We start from the raw sequence: 24,282 nt of genomic DNA, 5'->3' as shown, positions 1-24,282 counted from the left end.
TCAGCTCAAGGCTAGCGCTCTACCACTTGAGCCACAGCGCCACTTCTGGCTTTTTCTGCTTATGTGGTGCTGAGGAATCGAACCCAGGGCTTCATGCATGCAAGGCAAGCAAGCGCTCTACCACTGAGCCACCTTCCCAGCCTCAGACTCTTATCTCTAACAAACCACCAGAAAACCGGAAGTGGTGCTGTGGCTTAAGTGGTAGTCTTGAGCTGAAGAGCCCAGGGACAGCACCCAGGCCCAGAGTTCAAGCCCTATGGCTGACAAAAAAAAAAAAAAAAAAAAAAGGTTCATAAATGTAAAACAGATCACTTTTTTGTTGTTGCTGGTTTTGGCACTTGAACTCAGGTCCTGGGTACTGTCCCTGAACCTCTGTGCCAAAGGCTAGCGCTCTACTGCTTGAACCACAGCACCCCTCATGGGTTTTTGAGTAGTTAATTAGGAGTCTCGAGAGGACTTTTCTGCCTGGGCTGGCTTTGAACTGCGATTCTCATATCTCAGCCTCCTTGCTAGCTAGATTGCAGGCATGAGCCACAGGAACCCAGCTTTCTTTGTAGTTACAAGCAATATTCACTCAGTTAGATTTCTTTCTCAGAATTAAAACTCTTATCAACAAACACAGTTTCTCATTTATTTGTTTTTTCTTTTAGTAACAATCCTGGCCCTGGGGCTTAAAGTCAGGGCATGGACGCTGTCTCCAAGCTATTTTGCTCAAAACTAGGGCTCTACCACTTGAGCTATAGCTCCAATTCCAGTTTTTTGGTGGTTAATGGAGATCAGTCACACAGACTTTCCTGCTTGATCTGTCTTTGAACCACAATCCTGAAAAGTCAGCCTCCTAAGTGGCTCACAGGAGTGAGCCATAGGCACCTAGCATTTATTCCAATTTTTTATCCTTTCTAAATAGCAATTTTAAATTACAAATTAGAATTTGGGGGGGAAGGGGGGTCAGTTGTGGGACTTGAACTCAAGGGCCTGGGTGCTGTCACTGAGCTCTTTTGCTCAAAACTAGCGCTCTACCACGTGAGCTACATACAAAGCCACTTTCAGTTTTCTGATGGTTCACTAGAGATAAGAATCTCACAGGCTTTCTGCTGGGACTGGCTTCAAACTGTGACCCTCAGATCTCAGCCTCCTGAGTAGCTAAAATTACAGGCTGGAGCTACCAGCACCTGGCTCTATTACAAACTAATTACTAAATGAAAGCTATGAATCAACATGCTTGAGGTTAAGTGGTTGGTTCTTTTTAGGTTTTATGTCAGGTTTGTGGAAGAAGCCATTCTGGGATCTTCCTTACGACTAGTCACGATCTGAAGAGGGGGAAGCAATTCACCTGTAACATTAAGCATTACAGAGATGCGAAGTATAGCTATTTTACAAATATGAATAAAAAACTCAGATGAAATTATGAAACTCTAACAATAATGTTTGAGCCTCTGAAATTGAGACTTTTCCAAATGCTTTGCTGATATACGTTTTAAAATATAAATTTATTCAGTAACAACAAAGCTTTATTCTGCACCTTATATTCTTTTTGTTTTGTTTTGTTTTTGGTCGGTCGTGGGGCTTGAACTCTGGGCTTGGGCACTGTCCCTGCACTCTTCAGCTCAAGGCGACCACTCTACCACTTGAGCCACAGCTACATTTCCGGTTTCCAACTGGTTTATTGGAGATAAGAGTCTCACGGACTTTCTTGCCCGGGCTGGCTTTGAACCTCGATCCTCAGATCTCAGCCTCCTGAGTAGCTAGGAATATAGGCGTGAGCCATTGGCGCCCGGCTGCACCTTATGTTCTTTATTTTAAAATAAAACAAAATCAGCCAGGGACCTGTGGTTGTGAGGCTGAGACTGGGAAAATCACAGATCCAGCCTAGCCTACACAGAAAAGTCTCTTAAGACTCCATCTCCAGGGAGTTTTAGCGTGGCATACACCCATCATCCAAACTACAAGAGGAAGCCAATAATCAGCAGGAAGCCAATAATCGGCAGGCTGTGGTCCAGGTGCACAACCTGGCAAAAACCAAAGCCTATCTCAAAACTAACCAATACAAGCTAGCACTGGTGACTCACACCTGTCATCCAAGCTACACAGGAGGCTGAAATCTGAGGATCATGGTGCAAAGCCAGCCTGGGCAGGAAATTCTATGAAAGTCTTATCTCCAATTAACCACCAAAAAGCTGCAAGTGGCGTTGTAGCTCAAAGTGGTACAGCACTAGCCTTGAGTAAAAGGTCTTGGGTACAGCACCCAAGTCCTGAATTCAAGCCCCAGGACCAACAAAAACAAAAACAGTTACTTCCTATTACATTTTTACACCACTATATTGGCAAGAATATGAGAAAACAGACATTTGCATGGGTATAAAAAATCCTTAACTTAAAATTTATAGTTTTTTTAATAGGTCAGTTTGATAATATTACAGTTGACCACATTTTATAAGTAAAAATAATATGTGTAAAAACATACGTGTTAGCTGGGCACCGGTGGCTCACGCCTGTAATCCTAACTACTCAGGAGGCTGAGATTTGAGGATTGCAGTTCAAAGCCATCACGGGCAAGAAAGTCCATGAGACTCTTATCTTCAATAAACCACTGGAAAACCGGAGGTCCAGAGTTCAAGCCCCACGACCAACCCAAACCCAAACCCACCCACCCCCCGCCCCCCCCCCACACACACACACACGTTGCCGGGCGCCGGTGGCTCACGTCTATAATCCTAGCTACTCAGGAGGCTGAGATCTGAGAATGGTGGCTCAAAGCCAGCCCGGGCAGGAAAGTCCAAGAGACTCTTATCTCCAATAAACCACTCAGAAAACTGGAAGTGGCACTGTGGCTCAAGTGGTAGAGCGCTCCTCTTGAGCTGAAGAGGTGAAAGACAGCACCCAAGCCCAGAGTTCAAGACCCACAACTGACAAAGAAAAAAAGGGAAAAAAAAAATGTTTACAGTAAAAAACTGACTTGTAAGGACAATATTCTCATTTACCTCACATATGCTCTTATTTACATAGTATGTAACATTAAACAATTCACTATAATCTGAACCACCAGAGAGATACTAGACAGCTAAGTCAGTAAACATACACCAGCATCTTTTTCCTTTTCATCCTCTTTGTCATCCTTGTCTTTTTTCTTCTCTTTCGAACTCTCTCCACCTTCTGTTTTCTCTTTAGATCTAGACCTACAAAAAAAAGAAAAAAAGAGAGACATAGAAATTGCCTATTTGTACATGAAAACACACTTAAAAAGACTCTCAAGGCCAGGAGCTAGTGGCTCATGCCTGTAATCCTAGCTACTCAGGAGGCTGAGATATGAGGATCACGGTTCAAAGCCAGCCTGGGCAGGAAAGTCCATGAAACTCTTTTTTTTTCTTGGTCCGGTTTTAGGGCCTGAACTCTGGGCCTGGGCGCTGTCCCTCAGCTCTTCAGCTCAAGTGGTAGCGCTCTACCACTTGAGCCTCAGTGCCACTTCTGGATTTTTTTTCTTTTTGCTTATGTCGTGCTGATGAATCGAACCCAGGGTCTCAGGTATGCAAGGCAAGCGCTCTACCACTGAGCCACCTTCCCAGTCCTCCGTGAAACTCTTATCTCCAATAAACCACCAGAAAACCAGAAGTGGCGCTGTAGCTCAAGTGGTAGAGTGCTAGCCGTGAGCTGAAGAGCTGAGGGACAGCGCCCAGACCCAGAGTTCAAGCCCCCACAACCAACCAAAAAAAAAAATACTCTCAGAGCCAGGCACCAGTGGCTCATGCCTGTAATCCTAGCTACTCAGGAGGCTGAGATCTAAGAATTGAGGTTCAAAGCCAGCCCAGGCAGGAACATCTGTAAGTTTATCTCCAATAAACAATCAGCAAACCACAAGTGGCACTGTGGCTCAGGTGGTAGAGTGCTCACCTTGAGCTGAAGGGCTGAAGGACAGCACCCAATCCCAGAGTTCAAGCCCTATGACCCAACCAAAAAAAAAAGTCCATGAGACTCTTATCTCTAATAAAACACTCAGAAAAGGCCAGAAGTGGTACTGTGGCTCAAGTGTAGAGCTCTAGCCCTGAACTTCTGTTTTCAAGGCTAGTGCTCTAACACTAGAACCCAGGTACCATTTCTGTCTTTTGCTGTTTAATCTGGTTCTGGGCGCTGTCCTTCAGCTCTTCAGCACAAGGTTAGAACTCTACCACTTGAGCCACAGCACCACTTCCAGTTTTCTGGTGGTTTTATTGGAGGTAAGTCTCACGGACTTTCCTGCCCGGGCTGGCTTTGAACAGCAATCCTCAGATCTCAGCCTCCTGAGTAGTTAGCATTATAGGTGTAAACCACTAGTGTCTGCCAGCAGTATTAATTTTTTGTTTGTTTTTGCCAGTCATGCAGCCTGAACTCGGCCCGGGCGCTGTCCCTCAGCTCTTCAGCTCAAGGCTAGCGCTCTACCACTTGAGCCACAGCGCCACTTCCTGCTTTTTCTGTTTATGTGGTGCCAAGGAATGGAACCTAGGGCCTCACGCATGCAAGGCAAGCATTCTACCACTGAGCCACCATCCCAGCCCCAGGAGTATTTACTTTAAAAACTTTTTATTTTTAAAAACTTTTACATGGGGGCTGGGAAGGTGGCTCTGTGGTAGAGCGCTTGCCTTGCATGCCTGAGGCCCTGGGTTCGATTCCTCAGCACCACATAAGCAAAAAGAAAAAAGCTGGAAGTGGCGCTGTGGCTCAAGTGGTAGAGCGTTAGCCTTGAGCTGAAGAGCTGAGGGACAGTGCCCAGGCACAGAGTTCAGGCCCCACGACCGGACCCAAAAAAAAAAAAAACTTTTACATGGGCACTGGTGGCTCATGCCTATAACCTTAGCTACTCAAGAGGCTGAGCTCTATAGATCACAGTTCAAAGCCAGCCCAGGCAGGAAAGTCCCTGAGGCTCTTATCTCCAGTTAACCAAAAGCCAGAAGTAAAGCTGTGGCACAAAGTGATAGAGCATGAGCAATAAAGCTCAAGGACAGTGCTCAGGCCCTGATTTCAAGCCCCAAGACCAGGAAAAAAAAAAACAATGAAATGTTAGCCAGGAACTAGTAGCTCAACATCTATAAGCCTAGCTACTCAGATTTGGAGGATTGAGATTCAAAGTAAGTCCACACAGAAAAGTCTACCATTGGCCAGGCACTGGTGGCTGATACTTGTAATCTTAGCTACTCAGGAGGCTGAGATCTGAAGATCACAGTTAAAGCCAGCCTGGACAGGAAAGTCCATGAGACCCTTATCTCCAATAAACCACCAGAAAATCCGAAGTGGAACTGTGGCTCAAGTGGTAGAGTGCTTGCCTTGAGCCGAAGAGCTGAGGGACAGCACCCAGGTCCAGAGTTCAAGCCCCATGTCTACCCAAAAAAAAAAAAAAAAGAAAGAAAGAAAAAAAGAAGAAAAAATCTACCATCTCCAAAATAATGGGAAAAAAAACTGAGCTGGAGGCATGGACTCAATTAGTACTACTGAGTGCCCACTGAGCAAACAAGATGAACAAAAATAAGTCTCCTGTACCAGAGGGGTAAAAAAAAAAAAAAAACTGAGTGTTGTTTGCAAAGCTCACCAATCCTAAAAATCCTAAATAGCAATTCAGCAATGTATATAATGAGCCTAAAAATTTGTCAACACTTACTAAAAATGTGATTTCAGAAAACAATTTCAAAAGAAGCAACATTGAAGCTGGGGGTTTAGCGCAGTGGTAGTTCTTGCCTAGTATTTATGTGTAAGGTCTTTGGTTCAATACCCATCACTGCCATAACAAAAAGCAATTACCATAAAGATGTCTAACAAAAATCCGCTTGTAAGCACGGTGCACAGTAAACAAGGGTGCAATGTACTGAGTGTTAAAGCCAATTGCATTACAAACTTCATAAAAATTCTGCCAACAGTTCACAGTAAAACCAAATCCAGCAATTCTTTATAAGGACAAATTTAAAACTTGGGGTGGGGGAGCCACAGGGCTGGGAGGAACTCCCAACCTGCACAACAGTCCATCTGTAACATTACCTGTTCTCAGCTTTCTTGCTTTTATTGCCAGGACTGGAGGATCGGGATCGCCGACCCCGGCTTCTGCTCCTTGACCGTCTCCTATCTCGGCTTCTAGATCTTCTTCTTTCTCGGCTTCGGTCTCTCTCTCTACTTCTGGAACGCCTGAAGGGGGGACACCATTTTATTCACTTTCTGGCCAGCTATTTAGTAGGCTGAGATCTGTGGATCATAGTTCAACAGCCCAAGCAGTAATGTCAGTGAGACTTCTATCTACAATTCACCCCTAAAAAGTTAAGTTGAAAATGGTCCTATAGCTCAAAAGTGGTAGTGCCAGCCTTGAGCATAAAACTTCAGGGACAGTGCCGAGGCCTTGAGTTCCAGACCTACAACCAGCACAAAAAAGACAGACAGATCATTTGAATCTCTTCACAGACTAATCATTCTGGTTCTAACCCAACATTGGGAATAAAGCAAAGGATCCAATAGAAAATACACTTTGGGAGAAGTGCAAATTAGCTGACAAAACTCTATCATTAGTTCTTCAGAGATTCATGTCTTACCTCAGACGCTTCCTGTCCCTCGACCGAGATCTTCGTTTATCCCTGCTCCGAGACCTCTCTCTCCTTCTATCTCTATCTCTGCTTCTAGACCGTCTGTCATCTCCACGTTTACTTCTTTTGTCCGAGGGCGAACGACTTCTAGATCGACTTCCAGAGCGTCCCCGTGATGCTGACCGTTTTCGATAGTGGCTAGAATCATATTAATGAAGATTAAACTTAGCGTGCATGTTAATCCTCATTGTCAGTGTGACTGGGTATGAGAATGGCAGTGTCTACAAAAATGACCACATTTCAAGGGCCCAGACCTAATGAATGGATTCATTCCTTGGTAAGATCCACAGTACAAGGCATTATTGGGAGGTGTGAAAAGTGAGAGGTAAGCCAGGCCCCGGTGGCTCACACCTGTCATCCTAGCTACTCAGGAGGCTGAGATCTGAGGATCATGGTTCAAAGCCAGCCTGGGAAGGAAAGTCCACGAGAATCTTATTTCCAATGAACCACCAGAAAACACGAAGTGGCGCTGTGGCCCAAGTAGTAGAACTGCTAGCCTTGAACTGAAGAGCTGAGGGACAGCAATCAGGCCCAGAGTTTAAGCCCCACAACGGACAAAAAAAAAAGCACAAGGATAGCCCTTAAGCCTTAGATTGAAGCCCCAGGAGTGCCATAAAAATAAACAATTTTTTTTTTAATAAAAGACAACTACTGGAAGATTTTTGTTGTTTTGGGGTTGTTTTTTTTTTTGCCAATCCTGGGGCTTGACTCAGGGCCTGGGCACTGTCCCTGAGCCTCTCTGTGCTCAAGGCTAGCACTTTACCACTTGAGCCACAGCACTACTTCCCAAATTTTTCTATATGATACTGAAGAATCGAACCCAGGGCTTCATGCATTCTAGGCAAGCACTCTACTTCTAAACCACATTCTCAGACCAACTGGAAGATTTTTTTAAGCAGATTTTTTTAACTTCACATAGTCTGTAAAGTAGTATTTTAGTTACTAAGTGAAGAACACACCAAAGAGAGGAGAGGCAAGGGGAGAAATAGTAAATGTTAGGCTCTTTATTTTATTTTTTATTTTTTGCTTATATGGTACCAAGGAATCGAACCCAGAGCCTCATGCATGCTAGGCAATCACTCTACCACTAAGCCACATTCCCAGCCCCAAAAGTTAGGATCTTATATTAACCATCCAATGAGAGATGGTGATGGCTTGGGTCAGAATGGCCTAATCATGTAAAGACGCTGAGAAGTATCAAAACCGAGTGTGGGGAGGGGGTAGCACGACTGAATTTAATGATAAGTTAAATATTAAGCATGACTCCAAGACATAACTCTGGCTCTACAAGGTACATGATTGGGCCAAGCAGAAATCAAATGAAATTGTGTTGGGGGAGTTAGTAGGAGAGCATGGCTGAGCACACAGAAGGCCCACCAAACGTTCAATCCCTAGTAAGAAGAGGCAAATGTTCCCATTATGAAGATGGAAAGGCAAAGGGGTAGAATGAAAGGGGGAAAAGTGGGAAATCAGGGTATTAGTGTCCAAGTGAAGATAAATAGTAGGTAACTGAAAATAAGTCTGGCTCCAAGGAAGACATGTGGTCTAAAACTATACACAGAGGAATCAGTGTACAAAGGCTACCTTAAAGCTGCAAACCTGGACAAGACCACTAGAGAGTACATGTCCTTCTAGCATCTCAACATCAGAGCAAAAGCTGTTACCTTTCCCTCCCCAAACCATGTATCACCTCCCAGCGGGCTCAAAACTAATCATCAGTCCTGCCCTTTTTCTCATTTTATACAACCAATAAAACACTAATCTTGGGGCTGGAAAGGTGGCTCAGTGGTAGAGCGCTTGCCTTGCATGCATGAGGCCCTGGGTTCGATTCCTCAGCACCACATAAACAGAAAAAGCCAGAAGTGGCGCTGTGGCTCTAGTGGTAGAGCACTAGCCTTGAGCTGAAGAGGTAAGGGACAGAGCCCAGGCTAAGTTCAGGTCCCATGACCAAAAAACAAAAACAACAACACTAATCTTCACCAACTGTCCCTTTGTGATTATTTCACACTGTACCACCTCCAGATTTCCACAGTCCACTTCAAACCTGTCTACATGGGACATTTTTTTAAGACTCCCAGACTCCCTGTTCCCAAATGTCTTGGCTTGGATAATTTTCCCAAAGTAGAATTCTAATTCTCATGTCTCATATAATTATCCTCAAAGGCAGTTATTTGCAAAATCAAACTAAAAACCTATTCACTTTCTGAGACCCTTTCAGGCCCTAAATCCTTCCACTTCAATCCTTCATAAAAACTACATATGTAGGCAAACTGGAATCACTAGCTCTTTCTCTAACATTTGCTTTTCCCCACTTCTGATTCTTTCACTGTTCCTTCCCTGAAAAAAAAAGCACAGACCAGCATAGCAGAAAGCCATGGCAGAGCCTAAAGAACTGGAATGAACCTTCTTGTAGAAGACCTTGAAGGCTGACTCTGAAGCAACAGGAATCAATGTCTGGGGAGGAACAGTAATCTTATCTTTACTTCAGAAGTGTCATTCTGGCCCTAGTAGGAGGGACCTAATGATTAGAAAGAATGGGAGAATAATTCAAGGAAGGTGTAGGAGTTTGGACAATAAATGATAGGTATCTCATTAAGGAAGAGGTGAAATGAATGCAGAATCTAAATAGAAGTCCATAGTAACAGAAAAGAGTAAAATAACTATCAATTTCACATTTCTGGTCTGGTGGCCAGATGAATGGCGGTGACTTTAGGGTAATTTAAAAGATGTTCACAGAACTGGGCAATGGTGGCTCATGCCTATAATCCTAGATACTTAGGAAGCTGAGATCTGATGACTGAGGTTCAAAGCCAGCCTGGGCATGAAATTCTGTGAGACTCTTATCTCCAATAAATCACTCAGAAAACCTGAAGCGGGGCTGTGGCTCAAAGCAGTAGAGCACTGACTGAAGAGGTGAGGGACAGCGCCCAGAGTTCAAGCCCCATGACTGACACAAAAAAGATTTCACAGAAAATTTCAATAATTAAGATAAAATTCTTTATCCAGAGGATGATTATATGATTTGTATGTTTGCTAAATTTCAGCAGAGTCTACTCTTACACTAAGTTCATGTCCAAAAGTGACAGTTATACCTCAATAAAGTGTGTTACCATATTAAACATACCAAAAAGCTGGGTGCTGCTGCTTCACGTCTATAGCCCTAGCTACTGAGATCTGAGGCTAGAAATTCAGAGCCAGTCCCAAAAGACAAAAACTGGAGTCTTTTATCTCCACTTAACCAGCAAAAAGCTAGAGATGGAGATATGGCTCAACTGGTAGAGTGCCAGCCTTGAGCAAAAACTCATAAGGCTCTGAAGTCAAACAAGAGAACCTGCACAAAAATAATAATAAAGCAAAATCTTTACTCTCTCTTGATAGTATCCTATAGTATCTTTCAGACACCACTAAACATCTATTTTTAAGATAGGAAATCTCAAAGACTGTTCCTAGTTATCCAAATAAAGTTTTGAAGAAATTTTATCCATGTTTCTGTAATCCCTCTGTACATTTTCACAATAAAAAATGTATTTGAGAGAGAGAGAGAGAGAAAGAGAAAGAGAGAAAGAGAAAGAGAGCCGGTGTCAGTGGCCCACGCCTGTAATCCTAGCTACTCAGGAGGCTGAGATCTAAGGATCTCGGTTCAAAGCCCACCGGAGCAGTGAGACTCTTATCTCCAATAACCCACTAGAAAACCGGAAGTGGCACTGTGGCTCAAGTGGTAGAGCTCACCTTGTCCTGAAGAGTGCAGTGACAACGCCCAAGCCCAGAGTTCCAGCCCCACAACCGACCGACCAAACAAAAAAAATTATTCCAAAAAGGTCCCTAGTGTAGTTTTAAAAAGAAAGCATGCTGAAAATGAACCATACAAGGGGTTGGGAAGGTGGCTCAGTGGTAGAGTGCTTGCCTTGCATGCATGAGGCCCTGGGTTCGATTCCTCGGCACCACATAAGCAGAAAAAAGCCAGAAGTGGTGCTGTGACTCAAGTGGTAGAGCACTAGCCTTGAGCTGAAGAGTCCAGGGACAGCACCCAGGCCCAGAGTTCAGGCCCCACAACTGACAAAAAAAAAAGCTGGGCGATGGTAACTCACACCTGTCATCCTAGCTACTCAGGAGGTTGAGATCTGAGGATTGAGGTTCAAAGCCAGCCTGGGCAGGGAAGTCCATGAGACTCTTCTCTCCAATGAACCACCAGAAAACCAGAAGTGGCGCTGTGGCTCAAGTGGTAGAGCGCTCGCCTTGAGCTGAAGAGCTGAGGGACAGCACCCAGGCCCAGAGTTCAAGAACCATGACGACAAAAAAAAAAAAAAAAACCCGCGCAAAGCCGGGTGCGGCTGACTCGGGCCTGTAACCCCCAGCAAGTCAGGAGGCTGGGATCTAAGGACCGTGGTTCAAAGCCAGGAAGGGCAGAAAAAGCCCGCGAGACTCTTTATCTCCCAATCAACCCAAAAAAAAAAAAAAAAAAAAGCCCGAAGTGACCCGAACGATGGAGCTGGCTAGTCTTGAGCAGAAAAAGCTCACAGGCAGCAGCGCCCGGGTCCCCCCGAGTTCAGACCCCAGGGTTTGGCACAAAACTAAAAAGTCTGCCCACACCGTCCCGAACGAGTGGAGGAAGAACACGAGCGCGCCAACAAAAACCCACGAGCGCGCGGGGCTGAGGGCCGCCGCCAGCGCCGGGCGGGAAGGGCGACGCGCGGCTGCGGACCGAGCCGCTCGGACGCGGAGGGCGGCGGCGGGAGATCGGGGACGGGGAGCCCGCGGAGGCCCGGCGGCCCGGGGCGCTGCTCCCCGGCGGGCCCGCGGCCGGGGGTCCCGGGGGGGGGGGCTCCCCGGCGGGGGCGGGCCCGGCGCCCTCCCTCCGACATGCCGGACCCTGGCTCCCGCCGCCTCCGGGGGGGGGGGGGGGGAACACGTCGGGGCGCCGGGCCCGCGCGTGGGGCGCGCCGCCGGCCGCACTGAGCAGCCGTTCCCCACACGGAGCCGCTGCACGTGGGGCCGGGCCCGCCGCCGCCGCTCCCGCCTCTCCTCACGCCCGCTGCCTCCCCGCCCGACTCACCGCGACTCCCGGCCCATGCTGCCGAGGCCCCGAGGGGAGCAGGGCGCGCGCACGGCACGACCAAGGGGGGAGCGGGAGGGCGCCGAGCGACCCCGGCCCTAAGACGCCGCGGAGGCCACGGCGGAGGCCGCGCCAGTGGAGACCGCCATCCCAGCGCGGCCAACGAAAACAGGAAGCGCCGCTGCCGGCCGCCCGCCCGCCCACCGGAAGCCGGAAACAGACAGTCGGAAGCTGTCTTCTTCCCCCCCCACCCACAGCGACCCCCAGCGGCCGGAGTCCGCGCTGCCACGCTGCCTTTCGCCTAGAGCGCCACCTGTAGGTCGGAGGCCGCAGGGCGCAGGCTGCATTTAAAGCGATGGCCAAGCCCAAAGGCCAACAGGTTTGTGGCAAGGATGGAATGGTGGACCTGGCTCGCCCTGCCAGAGTCCTTGCTACAGATCGTGTGCTCCTGTCTGCCTTCATCTGCACTACATCACACTGCCTAGTCTCTGCACACGAGCTTTATCTGGGCATGCGTCCCCTCGTGCCAGGCCTGCCTGGGAGATTTGCTCAGTCTAGTGATGGACTGAAAACAACACAGCGGGCAGATGGCCTTCGCACGAGAACAATCCACACGGGAGAGGGCCAAGCTCCCAAGGAAGGAGCTGCCAGGCTCACACCTGTCATCCCAGCCACTCTGGAGGCAGAGATCTGAAGATCGCCGTTTGAAGTCAGCCCGAGGAGGAAAGGCCATGAGATTCTTATCCCCCAATGAACCACCAAAAATCCAAGACGTGGCTCTGTGGCTCAAGTGGGTAGAGCACCGGCCTTGAGCAAAAAAAAGCTCAGGGACAGTGGCTAGGCCCTTAGTTCAAGCCCCAAGACCAACACACACACACACACAGTGAAGAGTCAATAGGAGTTAATAGCAAAGACAAAGAGCAAATTAAAAAGGTTGTAACAGTTCTCAACATGGCATGCACAGGGAAGGTTCAGGTAGAATAAGGATGCTGTAATTTCTCTAGAGGTCTTCGTTCAGCACTGTGAAATTTTAAGCTTCCCAGTGATTACAAAATGCTGTCGAGGATGAGGGTGAATGGTCTCCTGCAAACACACACATCATAATGTAGTCTTTTGTTTTGTTTCCTCTCTTGATTTTGACTGAGCCAGGGCACTGTCTTTTAGTTTTTTCAAGAATAAAGGCTATGCTGGGCGCTGGTGACTCATGCCTATAATCCTAACTACTCAGGAAGCTGAGATCTGAGGATCATGATTCAAAGCCAGCCCAGACAAGGAAAATCTGTGAGACTCTTTTTTTTTTTTGGGGGGGGGCTCAAGGCTAGCATTCTACCACTTGAGCCACAGTGCCACTTCTGGCTTTTTCTATGTGGTACTGAGGAATTGAACCCAGGAATTCATGCATGCTAGACAAGCACTGTACCACTGAGCCACCTTCCCTACCCCAATGAAACTTTTTTCTTTCTTTTTTTTTGGTCAGTTGTGGGGCCTGAACTCCGGGCCCGGGCAATGTCTCTCAGCAGTTCAGCTCAAGGCTAGCGCTCTACCACTTAAGCCACAGCACCACTTCCGGCTTTTGCTGCTTCTGTGGTACTGAGGAATCAAACCCAGGGCCTCATGCATGCAAGGTAAGCACTCGACCACTGAGCCACCTTCCCAGCCCTGAGACTTTTCTTAAGAGGACAAAAGTGGTGAACATGCAATTCCAGACAATTAGTGTACCCAGGGCTTAAGGGAGTAATGACAACTCTAAACATGGGTTAGTTATGAACTTGGGAAATGTGTTTGCTTGTAATCTGAATCCCAAATCAAAAGAACAGACTTGCAGCTAAGTGCTAGTGGCTCAATAGCTGTCATCCTAGCTACCTACGAGGCTGAGGGTCATGGTTTGAGGCCAGCCCAGGGGAGAAGGAATAATTATCAACCAATAGCTAGATGCGTTTGCAGGTTCCTAGTTAAGTAAGAAGCTGAGATCAGGACTAGCCTGATCTAAAAAGGACACAAGCTTCCATAGTACGGATTGCAATGTGGCTCAGTGGTAGAGTGCTCACCTAGCATGCATGAAGCCCTGGGTTCAATTCCTCAGTACCACATACACAGAAAAAGTCGGAAATGGCACTGTGGTAGAGTGCTAGCCTTGAGCAAAAGCAGCTCAGGGACAGTGCCCAGGCCCTGAGGTCAAGCCCCAGGACTGGCAAAAAAAAAAAAGATTCCATCGCAAAGGAAAGCTGGGTGTGGTGGAATGCACCTGTCAGAGACAGTAGAAAGTGATCCAAGTCCAAACAAACACTCAAGTAGGAAATATGAAAAAGGAACTACAGCACTGGTAGCTCATGCCTCTTACCCTAGGTACTCAGGAGGCTAAGATATGAGAGGATCGTGGTTTGAAGCCAAGCCAGGCAGAAAGGTCCCCAGGAGACTCATCTCCAATTAACCACTCAAAAATCAGAAGTGGAGATGGGGCTCAAAGTTGTAGACCATTAGCATTGAGCAAAAGAGCTCAGGGACAGCGGCCAGGCCCCAAGTTCAAGCTCCATGACTGACCAAAAATAAATCAAAAATTGTTTTGAATTAAAAAAAAAAAATCAACCAAATCTGTAAGGACTTGACAAGCCGTAAGACACTTCAGTTTTATCCTGGGTTTTTTATTTTTGTTGGTCCTGGGGTTTGAACTCAGGGCCTGGGTGCTGTCCCTGAGCTCTTTTGCTCAACGCAAACACTCTACCATTTGAGCCACAATGCCATTTCCGGTTTTCTGGCAGTTCATTTGAGAATCTCATGGACTTTTCTGCCTAGGGTGGCTTTGAACCGCGATCCTCAGATCTCAGCCTCCTGAGTAGCTAGGATGACAAGCGTGAGCCACCAGCACCCGGCTATTATGCTATTATGTATGACTGGAACTCAATGGAACAGCACTTGTCTACCACGCACCATGCATAAGGACCTTCATAGGCTTGTTATCAGCACAGCAAAGAAAAAAACAACAACAACAACAACAAAATCAACAAATATTCCATATTGTGATATTTGAAAAGTCAAAGGGAAAATTTCCAAGTGTGGTATACAGTTGATTAAAAACTTCACAAAAGCCAGGTGCTAGTGGCTCATGCCTGTAATCCTAGCTACTTAGGAGGGAGGCTGAGATCTGAGGATCATGGTTCAAAGCCAGCCCGGGCAGGACCATCTGTGAGACTATCATCTCTAATGAACGACAACCAGAAGAGAGAGGTGCTATGGCTCAAGTGGTAGAGAGCTAGCCTTGAACTGAAGAGCTGAGGGAGGGACAGCGCCCAGGCCCAGAGTTCAGGCCCCATGACTCTATAAGCCCTATTTGCATCCCCAGGCCTCATACATGCTACGGCAAGCACTCTGCCACTGACCTACACTATCAGCCACTTCTGTGAATGTTAACCATTTTTCCTCTTAAATATTTAAATAAAAATGAAGATACTAAAACAAAACAAAAAAGGCAAATAACACATGTATGTAGCCCCTATGTGAAAATGTACTGGCTAACCATCAGTTCAATTTCTATCATTTTATTTTTAGAATGGTTTTCATTTCTCAAGACAGAACGACACAATACAAGAAAGCAGTCCTTGGGGCTGGCTGACACCGTGTGTATCTGCTCCCCTAAAAGCACTAGCTCAGTCTCCAAAAGAGGAATTACAAGTCTCAAAGATAGGGGAGAGGTTTAGACTAGGGATTCTAATTAAACAAGAGAAATCAGTAATGACATTGTTATTCTATTCTTCATACCAGTACTAACACAAACTCACCCCTTTAAAATCAGGGAATCTGTCATTGGGACTATAATCAAATGGTTTTACAAGGTCTGTAAAGAGAATTAAAGGTGTAAACCAATTTGCCCCCTTTAGAGGCGCTGCAATAGGGAAGATTCGTTGTGTTCTGTTTTGCAGGCTTCTCCTTTCCAGTTCTTCGGGCCTCACGGTACTTCAGAGCCCCAGTAATTAAGCAGTTCATGACAAAAGACGAAAGTGAAGAAATAGACGCAGAGGTCTGTAAAGACCTCACCCATTTTGCTGTAGGTATCCATGGACCGATTTATCACTTCAGCAGGAATTCCAGATAACAGAAGGGCAGCAGTTAGTACCGTCGTCTTTATCTTCTTTTCACCCTGCAGAGAAAAAGTCAAATAATCATACAGCTCTCAGGAAACTACACAAGCTCTTTTTAAAACATGATCAAAGCCAGGTGGCAGTGGCTCACGCCTGTCATCCTAACTACTCAGGAGGCTTGAGATCTGAGGATTGTGGTTCAAAGCCAGCCTGGTCAGGAAAGTCCATGAGACACTTATCTCCAATGAGCCACCAAAAAACTGGAAGTGGTGCTGTGACTCAAGTGGTAGAGCGCTCGCCTTGAGGGAAAAAGTGCAGGAACAGCACCCAGCCCTTTGAGTTCAAGGCCCACAGCTGACAACAACAACAACAAAAAAAAAACATGATCAAGGCCAGGTGCTGGTGGCTCACATCTGTAATCCTAGCTACTCAGGTGGCTCAGATCTAAGGAACACAGTTCAAAGCCAGCTCAGTCAGTAAAGTCTATTAGACTCTTTAATTAGTCACAGAAAAGCTGAAAGTGGCACTGTGGCTCAAGTGGTAGAGTGCTAGCCTTGAACCAAAGGGACAGTGCCCAGGCCCAAAGTTCAAGCCTCAGAACAAGCAAAACAAAAACACGAAACAAAACAAAAAAATCATCAAGGCCAGGTACCAGTGGCTCACACCAGTAAATCCTAGCTATTCAGGCAGCTGAGACTCAAAATCAATGTTCAAAGCCAGTATGTCCAGGAAAAGCCATGAGACTCTCATCTCTAATTTACTACAAAAAGTCAGAAGTGGTGCTGTGGCTCAAGTGGTAGAGTGCTAGATTTGAGCACAAAAGCTCAGAGACAACGCCCAGGCCCCAAGTTCAAGCCCCAGGACTGGCACAAAAACAAACTTGAGCCCAGCACATGCAGAGCTTGCGGTACACACACGAAGTCATAAACACATATGACCAAAGCAAACAATGAGCCATTTTTTCCAAGGAAAACGTAAACAAAAACTTGACCCCATGTTATATATGGTAGCATACTTCAATAACCCCAGCATCCTGGAGGCTGAGGCAGGAGAATCACGAATTCCAAATCAGCTGGACTACTGAGTCACACAAGTAAGGTTATCACTTTTTTTTTTGTCAGTCATGGGGCTTGAACTCTGGGCCTGGGCGCTGTCCCTCAGCTCTTCAGCTCAAGGCCAGCGTTCTACCACTTGAGCCACAGCGCCACTTCCAGTTTTCTAATGGTTTATTAAAGATACGAATCTCACCGACTTGCCTTGCCTGGGCTGGCTTTGAACCGCGATCCTGAGATCTCAGTTTCCTGAGTAGCTAGGATGACAGGTGTGAGCCACCAGTGCTTGGCCAGGTTATTACTTTTTTTGTTATTGTTTTTTAACTGTCACACTATAAAACCAAACTGCCCTTAACTTCTAATCCTTCTGCCTCTCCTTTCTACAAGATTAGTACTGTGCATTACCTTGCCTGGCCAACAAGTAGGAATCATTTTTTTTCTAAGTTACTGTTCTTAGATTTAGCTAGTCAGATCAATCTAAATAGAAGATAATGTAGAAAAGAATTTTTATTTACCTTGGGAAAATATTTGTACAGTCCCATGTACGCAAGTTGCAAAGTAAGAAATGGAGCAAATATGGACTGTGAAAACAGAAGACAGGATTAAAATTTTCCAACAGAATAATTCAAGTCACGATGAGCCATACTAACAAAAGCTACAAAATCCCAAGCAAGACACTATAGTAATATGCTTAATTTGTCAATTGAAAGTAATCTTGGCTCTGCAAAAAAGTGAAGAAAGGGAATTATTTGGAATTCCTAACCGTAAAACACATTTCTCAAGTCAACAAGTCTTTCAATGTCCCCAAAATGTTTCTTCCATAAAAATTTATCTTGTTTTTTGTTTTGGGGAGGATTCTATTGTTATTGTTGTTGTTGTTGTTTGTGGCACAGGGTCTTGCTCCCAGCCCAGGCTGGCCTTGAACTCAAGACTCCTTCTGCTTTGCTTCCTGAGCGCTGGGATGACAGGTGTGTACTACTATATTCATCCAAAAAATCTCTCCTTTAAATCAGGTTATAGATGTGTATAATAAATCAGGCAGTAGCATTCCCCTCCCCCAAGAGGGCGCTGACAACCTCAAGCACATAAAGGGCCAGAGCTCCAGTTTGGGAAAAGACTTAACTCATTCAGCTACTCTTTCAGGTCCTCAAATGACAAGCTATTCTACTACTGATAAAATGGTTGGGGCCAGGAGCTGTGACTAAACCTAGTTACTCAGGAGGCTGAGATCTGAGATCACAGTTCCAAGACAAACTGGGCAGGAAAGTCCGTGAGACTTATTTCCAATTAACCATCCAAAAAGCCAGAAATGGTAATTGGCTAGCCATGAACACAAAAGCTCAGAGACAGCACCCAGGCTCGGAGTTCAAGCCCCAAGACTGGCACAGGCACCTGCATGCATACTCATGGAAGTCACAAAGATAGCCATAGCTTGATGGGCGTTGATGGCTCACATCTGTAATCCTAACTACTCAGGAAACTGAGATCTGAGAAACACGGTTCAAAGCCAACCCAGGTAGGAAAGTCTAGGAGATTCTTAACTCTAATTAACCACCTAAAAAAATGGAAGTAGAGCTGTGGCTTAAAGTAGTAGAAAACTAGCCTTCAGCACAAAAGCTCAGGGACAGCGCCCAGGCCCTGAGGTCAAGCCTGACAACCAACCAATAAAAAAGCAGTATTTTTTTCTACTGGGCATAGCTTTATAAGTATGAAGGCTCTGATGGCACACACCTGTGATCCTAGTAACTCAGGAGGCTAAGACCTGGGAGATCACAATTCAAAACCACTAAATCAAGCAGAAAAATCAGAGATTCCCCTTCAAATGAATCAGTAACATGTCTGACTGTGAGCAGAGTGAGCGCACAAGCCCTGAGTTCAAGCCTCAGTAAGAGCACTCACAAACAGCAAGCAAGCAAATACAAATGACTGGAAGTGCGATTCAAATAGTATAGCACTGCTATGAGAAAAGCCAAGTAAAATAGAAAGGCCCTGAGTTCAAGCCGGAGTACCAACACACCCAAAAAAGAATTATTGATCTTTGCTATGTTGACAATTTATCATCAGGGGCAAAAAAATGCCACATTCTATTTAAGAAATTCTATTTGAAAACATATTCATGAAAGCAAATTGAATAAGTGCATGCTGATTGATACATAGAAAAAAGGAGATTTGCCGGGCGCTGGTGGCTCACACCTGTAATCCTAGCTACTCAGGAGGCTGAGATCTGAGGATCGAGGTTCAAAGCCAGCCCGGGCAGGAGAGACCGTGAGACTCCTATCTCCAATAAACCACCAGAAAACCGGAAGTGGCGCTGTAGCTCAAGCGGTAGAGCGCTAGCCTTGAGCTGAAGAGCTGAGGGACAGCGCCCAGGCCCAGAGTTCAAGCCCCACGACCGACCAAAAAAAAAAAAGAAAGAAAAAAGGAGATTTTACATTAGGTGCAGTGGTTCACACCTATAATCCCAGCTACTGGGGAAGCTGAGATAGGTTGGGTCCACAGCTTAAGGCCAGACCAGGAAAAAAGCTCATAAGATCCCATGTCTCAACCAATAAAAAGCCTGGTGTGGTGATACCTGCCTGTCATTCCAGTACTCAAAAAGCATCAACATGCTCAGTGGAGACTGAGATCTGAGGATCCCAGTTCAAAGCCAGCCCAGACAGGAAAGTCTGTGAAACCCTTATTTCCAATTAACCACCCAAAAAAAAGCTGAAAGTTGTGGCTCAAGTGGTAGAGCACTAGCAAAAAAAGCTCAGGGACAAACGCATGCGCGCGCGCACACACGCGCGCGCGCACACACACACACACACACACACACACACACACACACAGCATAAATATAAGGATCAAAGTCCTGTCCAGTTCTGCCAAAGTATAAACTTCAGACTCGATCCCAAAAACAAGTAAAACAAAAAGGACTAGGAGTGTGGCAAGTGCCATGATCCTGTGTTCAAACTTGACAGGAGACTTCAAACACTAGAAGTGCAAAAAAAAGAAAAAAAAAAAAAAAAAAGATTTAAAAACTTATCCTACTTAATGATATGGACATTAATTCTCTAGAAAATGTTGTGTGCCGGGCACATGTTTGGTATTCTTAAAATGTCTACTTCAGGCCGGGCACCAGTGGCTCACGCCTATAATCCTAGCTACTCAGGAGGCTGAGATCTGAGGATCACGGTTCAAAGCCAGCCCGGGCAGGAAAGTCCGTGAAACTCTTATCTCCAATAAACATTCAGAAAACTGGAAGTGGTACTGTAGCTCAAACGGTAGAGCGCTCGCCTTGAGCTGAAGAACTGAGGGGCAGCGCTCAAGCCCAGAGTTCAAACCCCAAGACCCCTTAAAAAAAAAAAAAAGGGCTGGGAAGGTGGCTCAGTGGTAGAGCGCTTGCCTTGCATGCCTGAGGCCCTGGGTCCCATTCCTCAGCATCACATAAGCAAAAAGAAAAAAGCCGGAAGTGGCGCTGTGGCTCAAGTGGTAGAGTGCTAGCCTTGAGCTGAAGAGCTGAGGGACAGTGCCCAGGCCCAGAGTTCAGGCCCCAAGACCAGACCCAAAAAAAAAAATGTCTACTTTGAAGAGCAAGACAATGAATTGTGGGCGACCCTTTCTTGCATTCTGTGAAACGAGAGGACGACATTGTGGCACAGCAAACAGACAATGCAGCCGCATTGCAAAATGCTGTTAAAACCTTTCCAACTACACAAAACATCACCTTTATTTAAGACCCCAGAAACTGGGTTTCAAACTATGTGAAAAGAATATATCGGGGCTGGGAAGGTGGCTCACCAGTAGAGTGCTTGCCTTGTATGCATGAGGCCCTGGGTTATATTCCTTAGCACCACATAAGCAGAAAAAGCTGGAAATGTGCTATGGCTCAAGTGGTAGAGCACTCGCCTTGAGCTGAAGAGCTGAGGGACAGCGCCCAGGCTGAGTTCAAGCCCCCCACGACTGACAAAAAAAAATATATATATAGGGCTGGGAAGGTGGCTCAGTGGTAGAGTGCTTGCCTTGCAAGCCAGAGGCCCTGGGTTCGATTCCTCAGCACCACATAAGCAAAAAGAAAAAAGCCGGAAGTGGCGCTGTGGCTCAAGTGGTAGAGCGCTAGCGTTGAGCTGAAGAGCTGAGGGACAGCGCCCAGGCCCAGAGTTCAGGCCCCCTGACTGGACCCAAAAAAAAAAAAATATATATATATATATACACACATATATACATGTATATATGTATATATATATATATATATATATGTGTATATATATGTATATATATATATATGTATATATGTATATATGTATATATATATATATATATATATATGTATATATATATAGCCCAGGTGCTGGTGCCTCATGACTGTAATCCTAGCTAGTCAGCAGGCGAAGATTTGAGGATTGCAGTTCAAAGCTAGCCAGGGCAAAAAGTCTGTGAGACTCTCATCTCCAATTAACCACCAGAAAACTGGAAGTAGCAGCACTGTGGCTCAAAGTGGTATAGAGCTAGCCTTACATGAAAGAGCTCAGGGACAGTTCCCAGGATCTGAGTTCAAGCCATATAACCGACAAAAAAAAGAAGTTTAAGGGCTGGGAAAGTGGTTCAGTGGTAGAGTGCTTGCCTCGCATGCCTGAGGCCCTGGGTTTGATTCCTCAGCACCACCTAAGCGGAAAAAGCCGGAAGTGGCACTGTGGCTCCAGTGGTAGAGCACTCACCTTGAGCTCAAGAGCTGAGGGACAGCGCCCAGGCCCAGAGTTCAGGCCTCATGACCGACCAAAAAAAAAAGGTTTAAATAATATATAAATGTATAAATATATAATGTCACTTAGTTGCTAAGTGACATTGGGCAAATGACTTAATCTCTCTGAGTCATCACTCCCTTATGGGCTCAAATGACATCAAGTTCATAAGAATGGGTATAAATATGAAGGGTAAAAGCCCTAACAGTAGCTACATACATAGCAAGACTTTAGTAATTACTGTTAGTAGACTCTGTTCTGTAACTACGATGAATCACCAAGTTGATAAATGTCCAAGAGATCCGGCAGCTATTAATATCCACAATAAATTCTACAGATTGAAAGTATCCGTTAGTATAAACAACTTGCATTTTCCCAAGTATAAGTTTAACAGCTAACCTATCTTTCTTACCAAATATTTGCAAACAAAAGCTCTGACCCCAAGGGCGAGAAGGGCACAGCCCACCAATCTAAATATTCGGAAAGAGTCAAATTCCTCTGGGGAGTTTCCATCTTCATGGTGGGGCTTTTCGCTGATCAGCTGTTTCCGAAGCTTCATGGCTTCTTCGAATCTGGACAGGTACTGTTCCAGGCCGTGGTGGGAAGCCCGCTGGACTGTGTCCCCTGTCACGTCCCCTCTGTTCCGCTGCGGGAGTTCAAGGTTGGCATCATTACTGCACTCGGGGGATTTAAGGAATGAGTCCAGTTTTTCTCCCAGCTGGGCACCCTTAGCTTCTGCAATACCACCCTGCTCATCAGTTGCTCCTGAACCGACTGAATCACCCAGCACTATTCGCTTTGTAACAGAAGGAACGCTGAGGGAGTTCAGTTTGTCACTGTCCTGCTGCTTTGATTTTGCTTGACTGTCTTCTTCTACGAAAAAAAAAATTAAATAGATAAAAACATAGCCCTTGTATGTTATACACTAGCACTTTAGTGTGTGTGTGTGTGTGTGTGTGTGTGTGTGTGTGTGTGTGTGTGTGTGTGTGTGTGTGTGTGTGTGTTTGAACTCAGGGCCTGGATGCTATCCCTGAGCTCTTCTGCTCAAGGATAGTACTCTACTATTTAAGCCACAGCTCCACTTCTGGCTTTTTTTTTGAGGGCTAATTGGAGATAAAGAGTCTCATAGACTTTTCTGCCTGTGCTGACATGGAATCATAATCCTCAAACCGTAGCCACCTGAGCAGCTAGGATTACAGGCATAAGCCACTGGCACCGGGCTTCATCTTACATATTAATATTTAAAAATATGCAACTAATTTTATGCAGTATCCTGCATAAAATAACAACAACAAAAAGAAAACCAGGAATTACACCCTCCAAATAGAGTGCCCCAAAGAGTATTCTGACCGAGGAATAATCCGAACTTAAGGGGTAGGAGCTTAAGACTTAAGAGCAAACTGGGAAAGATGTTAAGAATGAGCAATCACTAAGAAAGTAACTTTTCACAAATATATCCCAGCAGTATGATTTCACTTTTTGCACTAGTTTATTTGATTAAAACTGTGAAAACCTTAAAGCTCTTTAAAAGCCTGTATTTTAAAATTAAATTCCTGAAGCTGGACCTCCCACGGCCTAGGGTGTGGCATTGCTGCTACTGTTTACGTAGTCAGGCCGCCATTAATGGGCACTCAGCAGTGTTTAGATGTTGTAGAGTTAAAAACAAAAATAAACAAATAATAACAATAAATTGCCGGGCACCGGGTGACTCACACCTGTAATCCTAGCTACGTAGGAGGCTGAGATCTGAGGATCATGGTCCAGAGAAAGTCTGGGTAGGAAAGTCTGAGAGACTCCTAGCTCCAATTAACCACCAAACAGCCAGAAGTGGAGCTGTGGCTCAGGCGGTAGCGCAGTATCCTTGAACAAACTCAGGGACAGCGCCCAGGCCCTGAGTTCAAACCCCAGGACCAGCACACACGTACACACATACACTTCACTCATCGGTGAATCTGTATATCAACCCCTCTATGTGTCTGTCATCTATCTATCCCTTCTGGAAGATCCACAGGTCTCAGGGTTGGGGCGGAGACGGACACACCCAGCCAGCTCTAGCGGGGTCCCCGATCCACCTAGGACCGGGGTGGCCGGCTGTTGAGGGAAGACCAGTGGGTGTGGGCGGACAGGCGTGAGACAGTAAAAGGCCAGAGGTAGACGCCAAAGGAAGGTGCTGGAAAGAAAAAGCACTTGGCCCGGTGGAAAGGAGATCAATCTCCCTGAGGGCTCGGGGACCCAGGCAGACAACGGGCACAGGGGCCCGGGGCCCGGGGCGGGGGGCGACCCTCGGGGCGAGGCTCCCGGAAAGAAGCTGCGAGAACCGAGCGGGGCCGTGCCGGGATAGACGCGGGGGAGCCGGGGGAAGACCGGGGGAGAGGCCGGGAAGCGGGGTCGGGGAGGTCAGACGTCAGGGGTCGAGGCCAAAGGTCGGAGGAGCGGGCGAGGGAGAAACGACCGCGGGGCAAGCCGCAGGCTCTCACCGGCGCCGCCGCCCCCGGGCCTGTGGAAGCCCATGATCCGGTTGATGCGCTGCTCGGAGTTCATGAGCAGCTTTCTCCGCCGCAGCTCCGCCCGACGCTGGGAAGCCGACAGGCCCGCGCCCGCGGGGGCGCCAGGCCGGTCCCCGCCGTCGGAGGCCATCGTCACCGACTCCATCCTTCTCTCCACAGCCGGGAAAAGGCGGCGGCGGCGGTGGCGGCGGCGGTGGCGACGCTGATGACGTCAGGCGCGGGCGCCGAGCGCGCGTCCTCCCCCCCCCCCCGCAGCCCCTCAGCCCCGCCCACGGTAGCC

The 24,282-nt window shown here is 46.6% G+C and overlaps 2 protein-coding genes across 3 annotated transcripts in view; both read right to left on the bottom strand.

Moving 5' to 3' along the window:
• Ddx46 (DEAD-box helicase 46) overlaps positions 1 to 11,811 on the bottom strand; it is a 48,140-nt gene extending 36,329 nt beyond the window's left edge. For both annotated transcript variants that reach the window (XM_042667045.1, XM_042667046.1), the window contains exons 1-4: positions 11,647 to 11,811; positions 6,543 to 6,731; positions 6,001 to 6,144; positions 3,080 to 3,176 (exon numbers count right to left, since the gene is read on the bottom strand). In XM_042667045.1, coding sequence (XP_042522979.1) covers positions 3,080 to 3,176; positions 6,001 to 6,144; positions 6,543 to 6,731; positions 11,647 to 11,663 — 447 coding nt within the window. In that variant the 5' untranslated portion in view covers positions 11,664 to 11,811. The remainder of the gene's footprint in view (positions 1 to 3,079; positions 3,177 to 6,000; positions 6,145 to 6,542; positions 6,732 to 11,646) is intronic.
• Positions 11,812 to 15,166: 3,355 nt separating this feature from the next.
• On the bottom strand, positions 15,167 to 24,177 carry Camlg (calcium modulating ligand). The gene is made up of 4 exons (XM_042667047.1): positions 23,973 to 24,177; positions 21,908 to 22,368; positions 17,290 to 17,355; positions 15,167 to 15,781 (listed from the first exon to the last, which is right to left on the bottom strand). The coding sequence occupies exons 1-4, from the start codon at positions 24,145 to 24,147 to the stop codon at positions 15,590 to 15,592; spliced, it is 894 nt and encodes a 297-aa protein (XP_042522981.1). The 5' UTR covers positions 24,148 to 24,177; the 3' UTR covers positions 15,167 to 15,589.
• Between the last annotated feature and the right edge of the window lie 105 nt (positions 24,178 to 24,282).

The sequence above is a fragment of the Dipodomys spectabilis genome, unplaced genomic scaffold (assembly GCF_019054845.1).
Source record: "Dipodomys spectabilis isolate Male_0828 unplaced genomic scaffold, ASM1905484v1 ptg000375l, whole genome shotgun sequence".
Classification (NCBI taxonomy): Eukaryota; Metazoa; Chordata; class Mammalia; order Rodentia; family Heteromyidae; genus Dipodomys; species Dipodomys spectabilis.
The sequence above is the reverse complement of the archived record's forward strand: the minus strand, read 5'-3'. Positions and strand labels throughout refer to the sequence as shown.

Excerpts from the sequence above, each read along its gene's own strand:
- Camlg (XM_042667047.1), bottom strand. The coding sequence starts at position 24,147 with ATGGAGTCGGTGACGATGGCCTCCGACGGCGGGGACCGGCCTGGCGCC. Across the intron at positions 22,369-23,972 it reads GCCCGGGGGCGGCGGCGCCG|AAGAAGACAGTCAAGCAAAA; the intron begins GTGAGAGCCTGC and ends TTTTTTTCGTAG. Across the intron at positions 15,782-17,289 it reads TGTACAAATATTTTCCCAAG|GGTGAAAAGAAGATAAAGAC; the intron begins GTAAATAAAAAT and ends TTTTCTCTGCAG.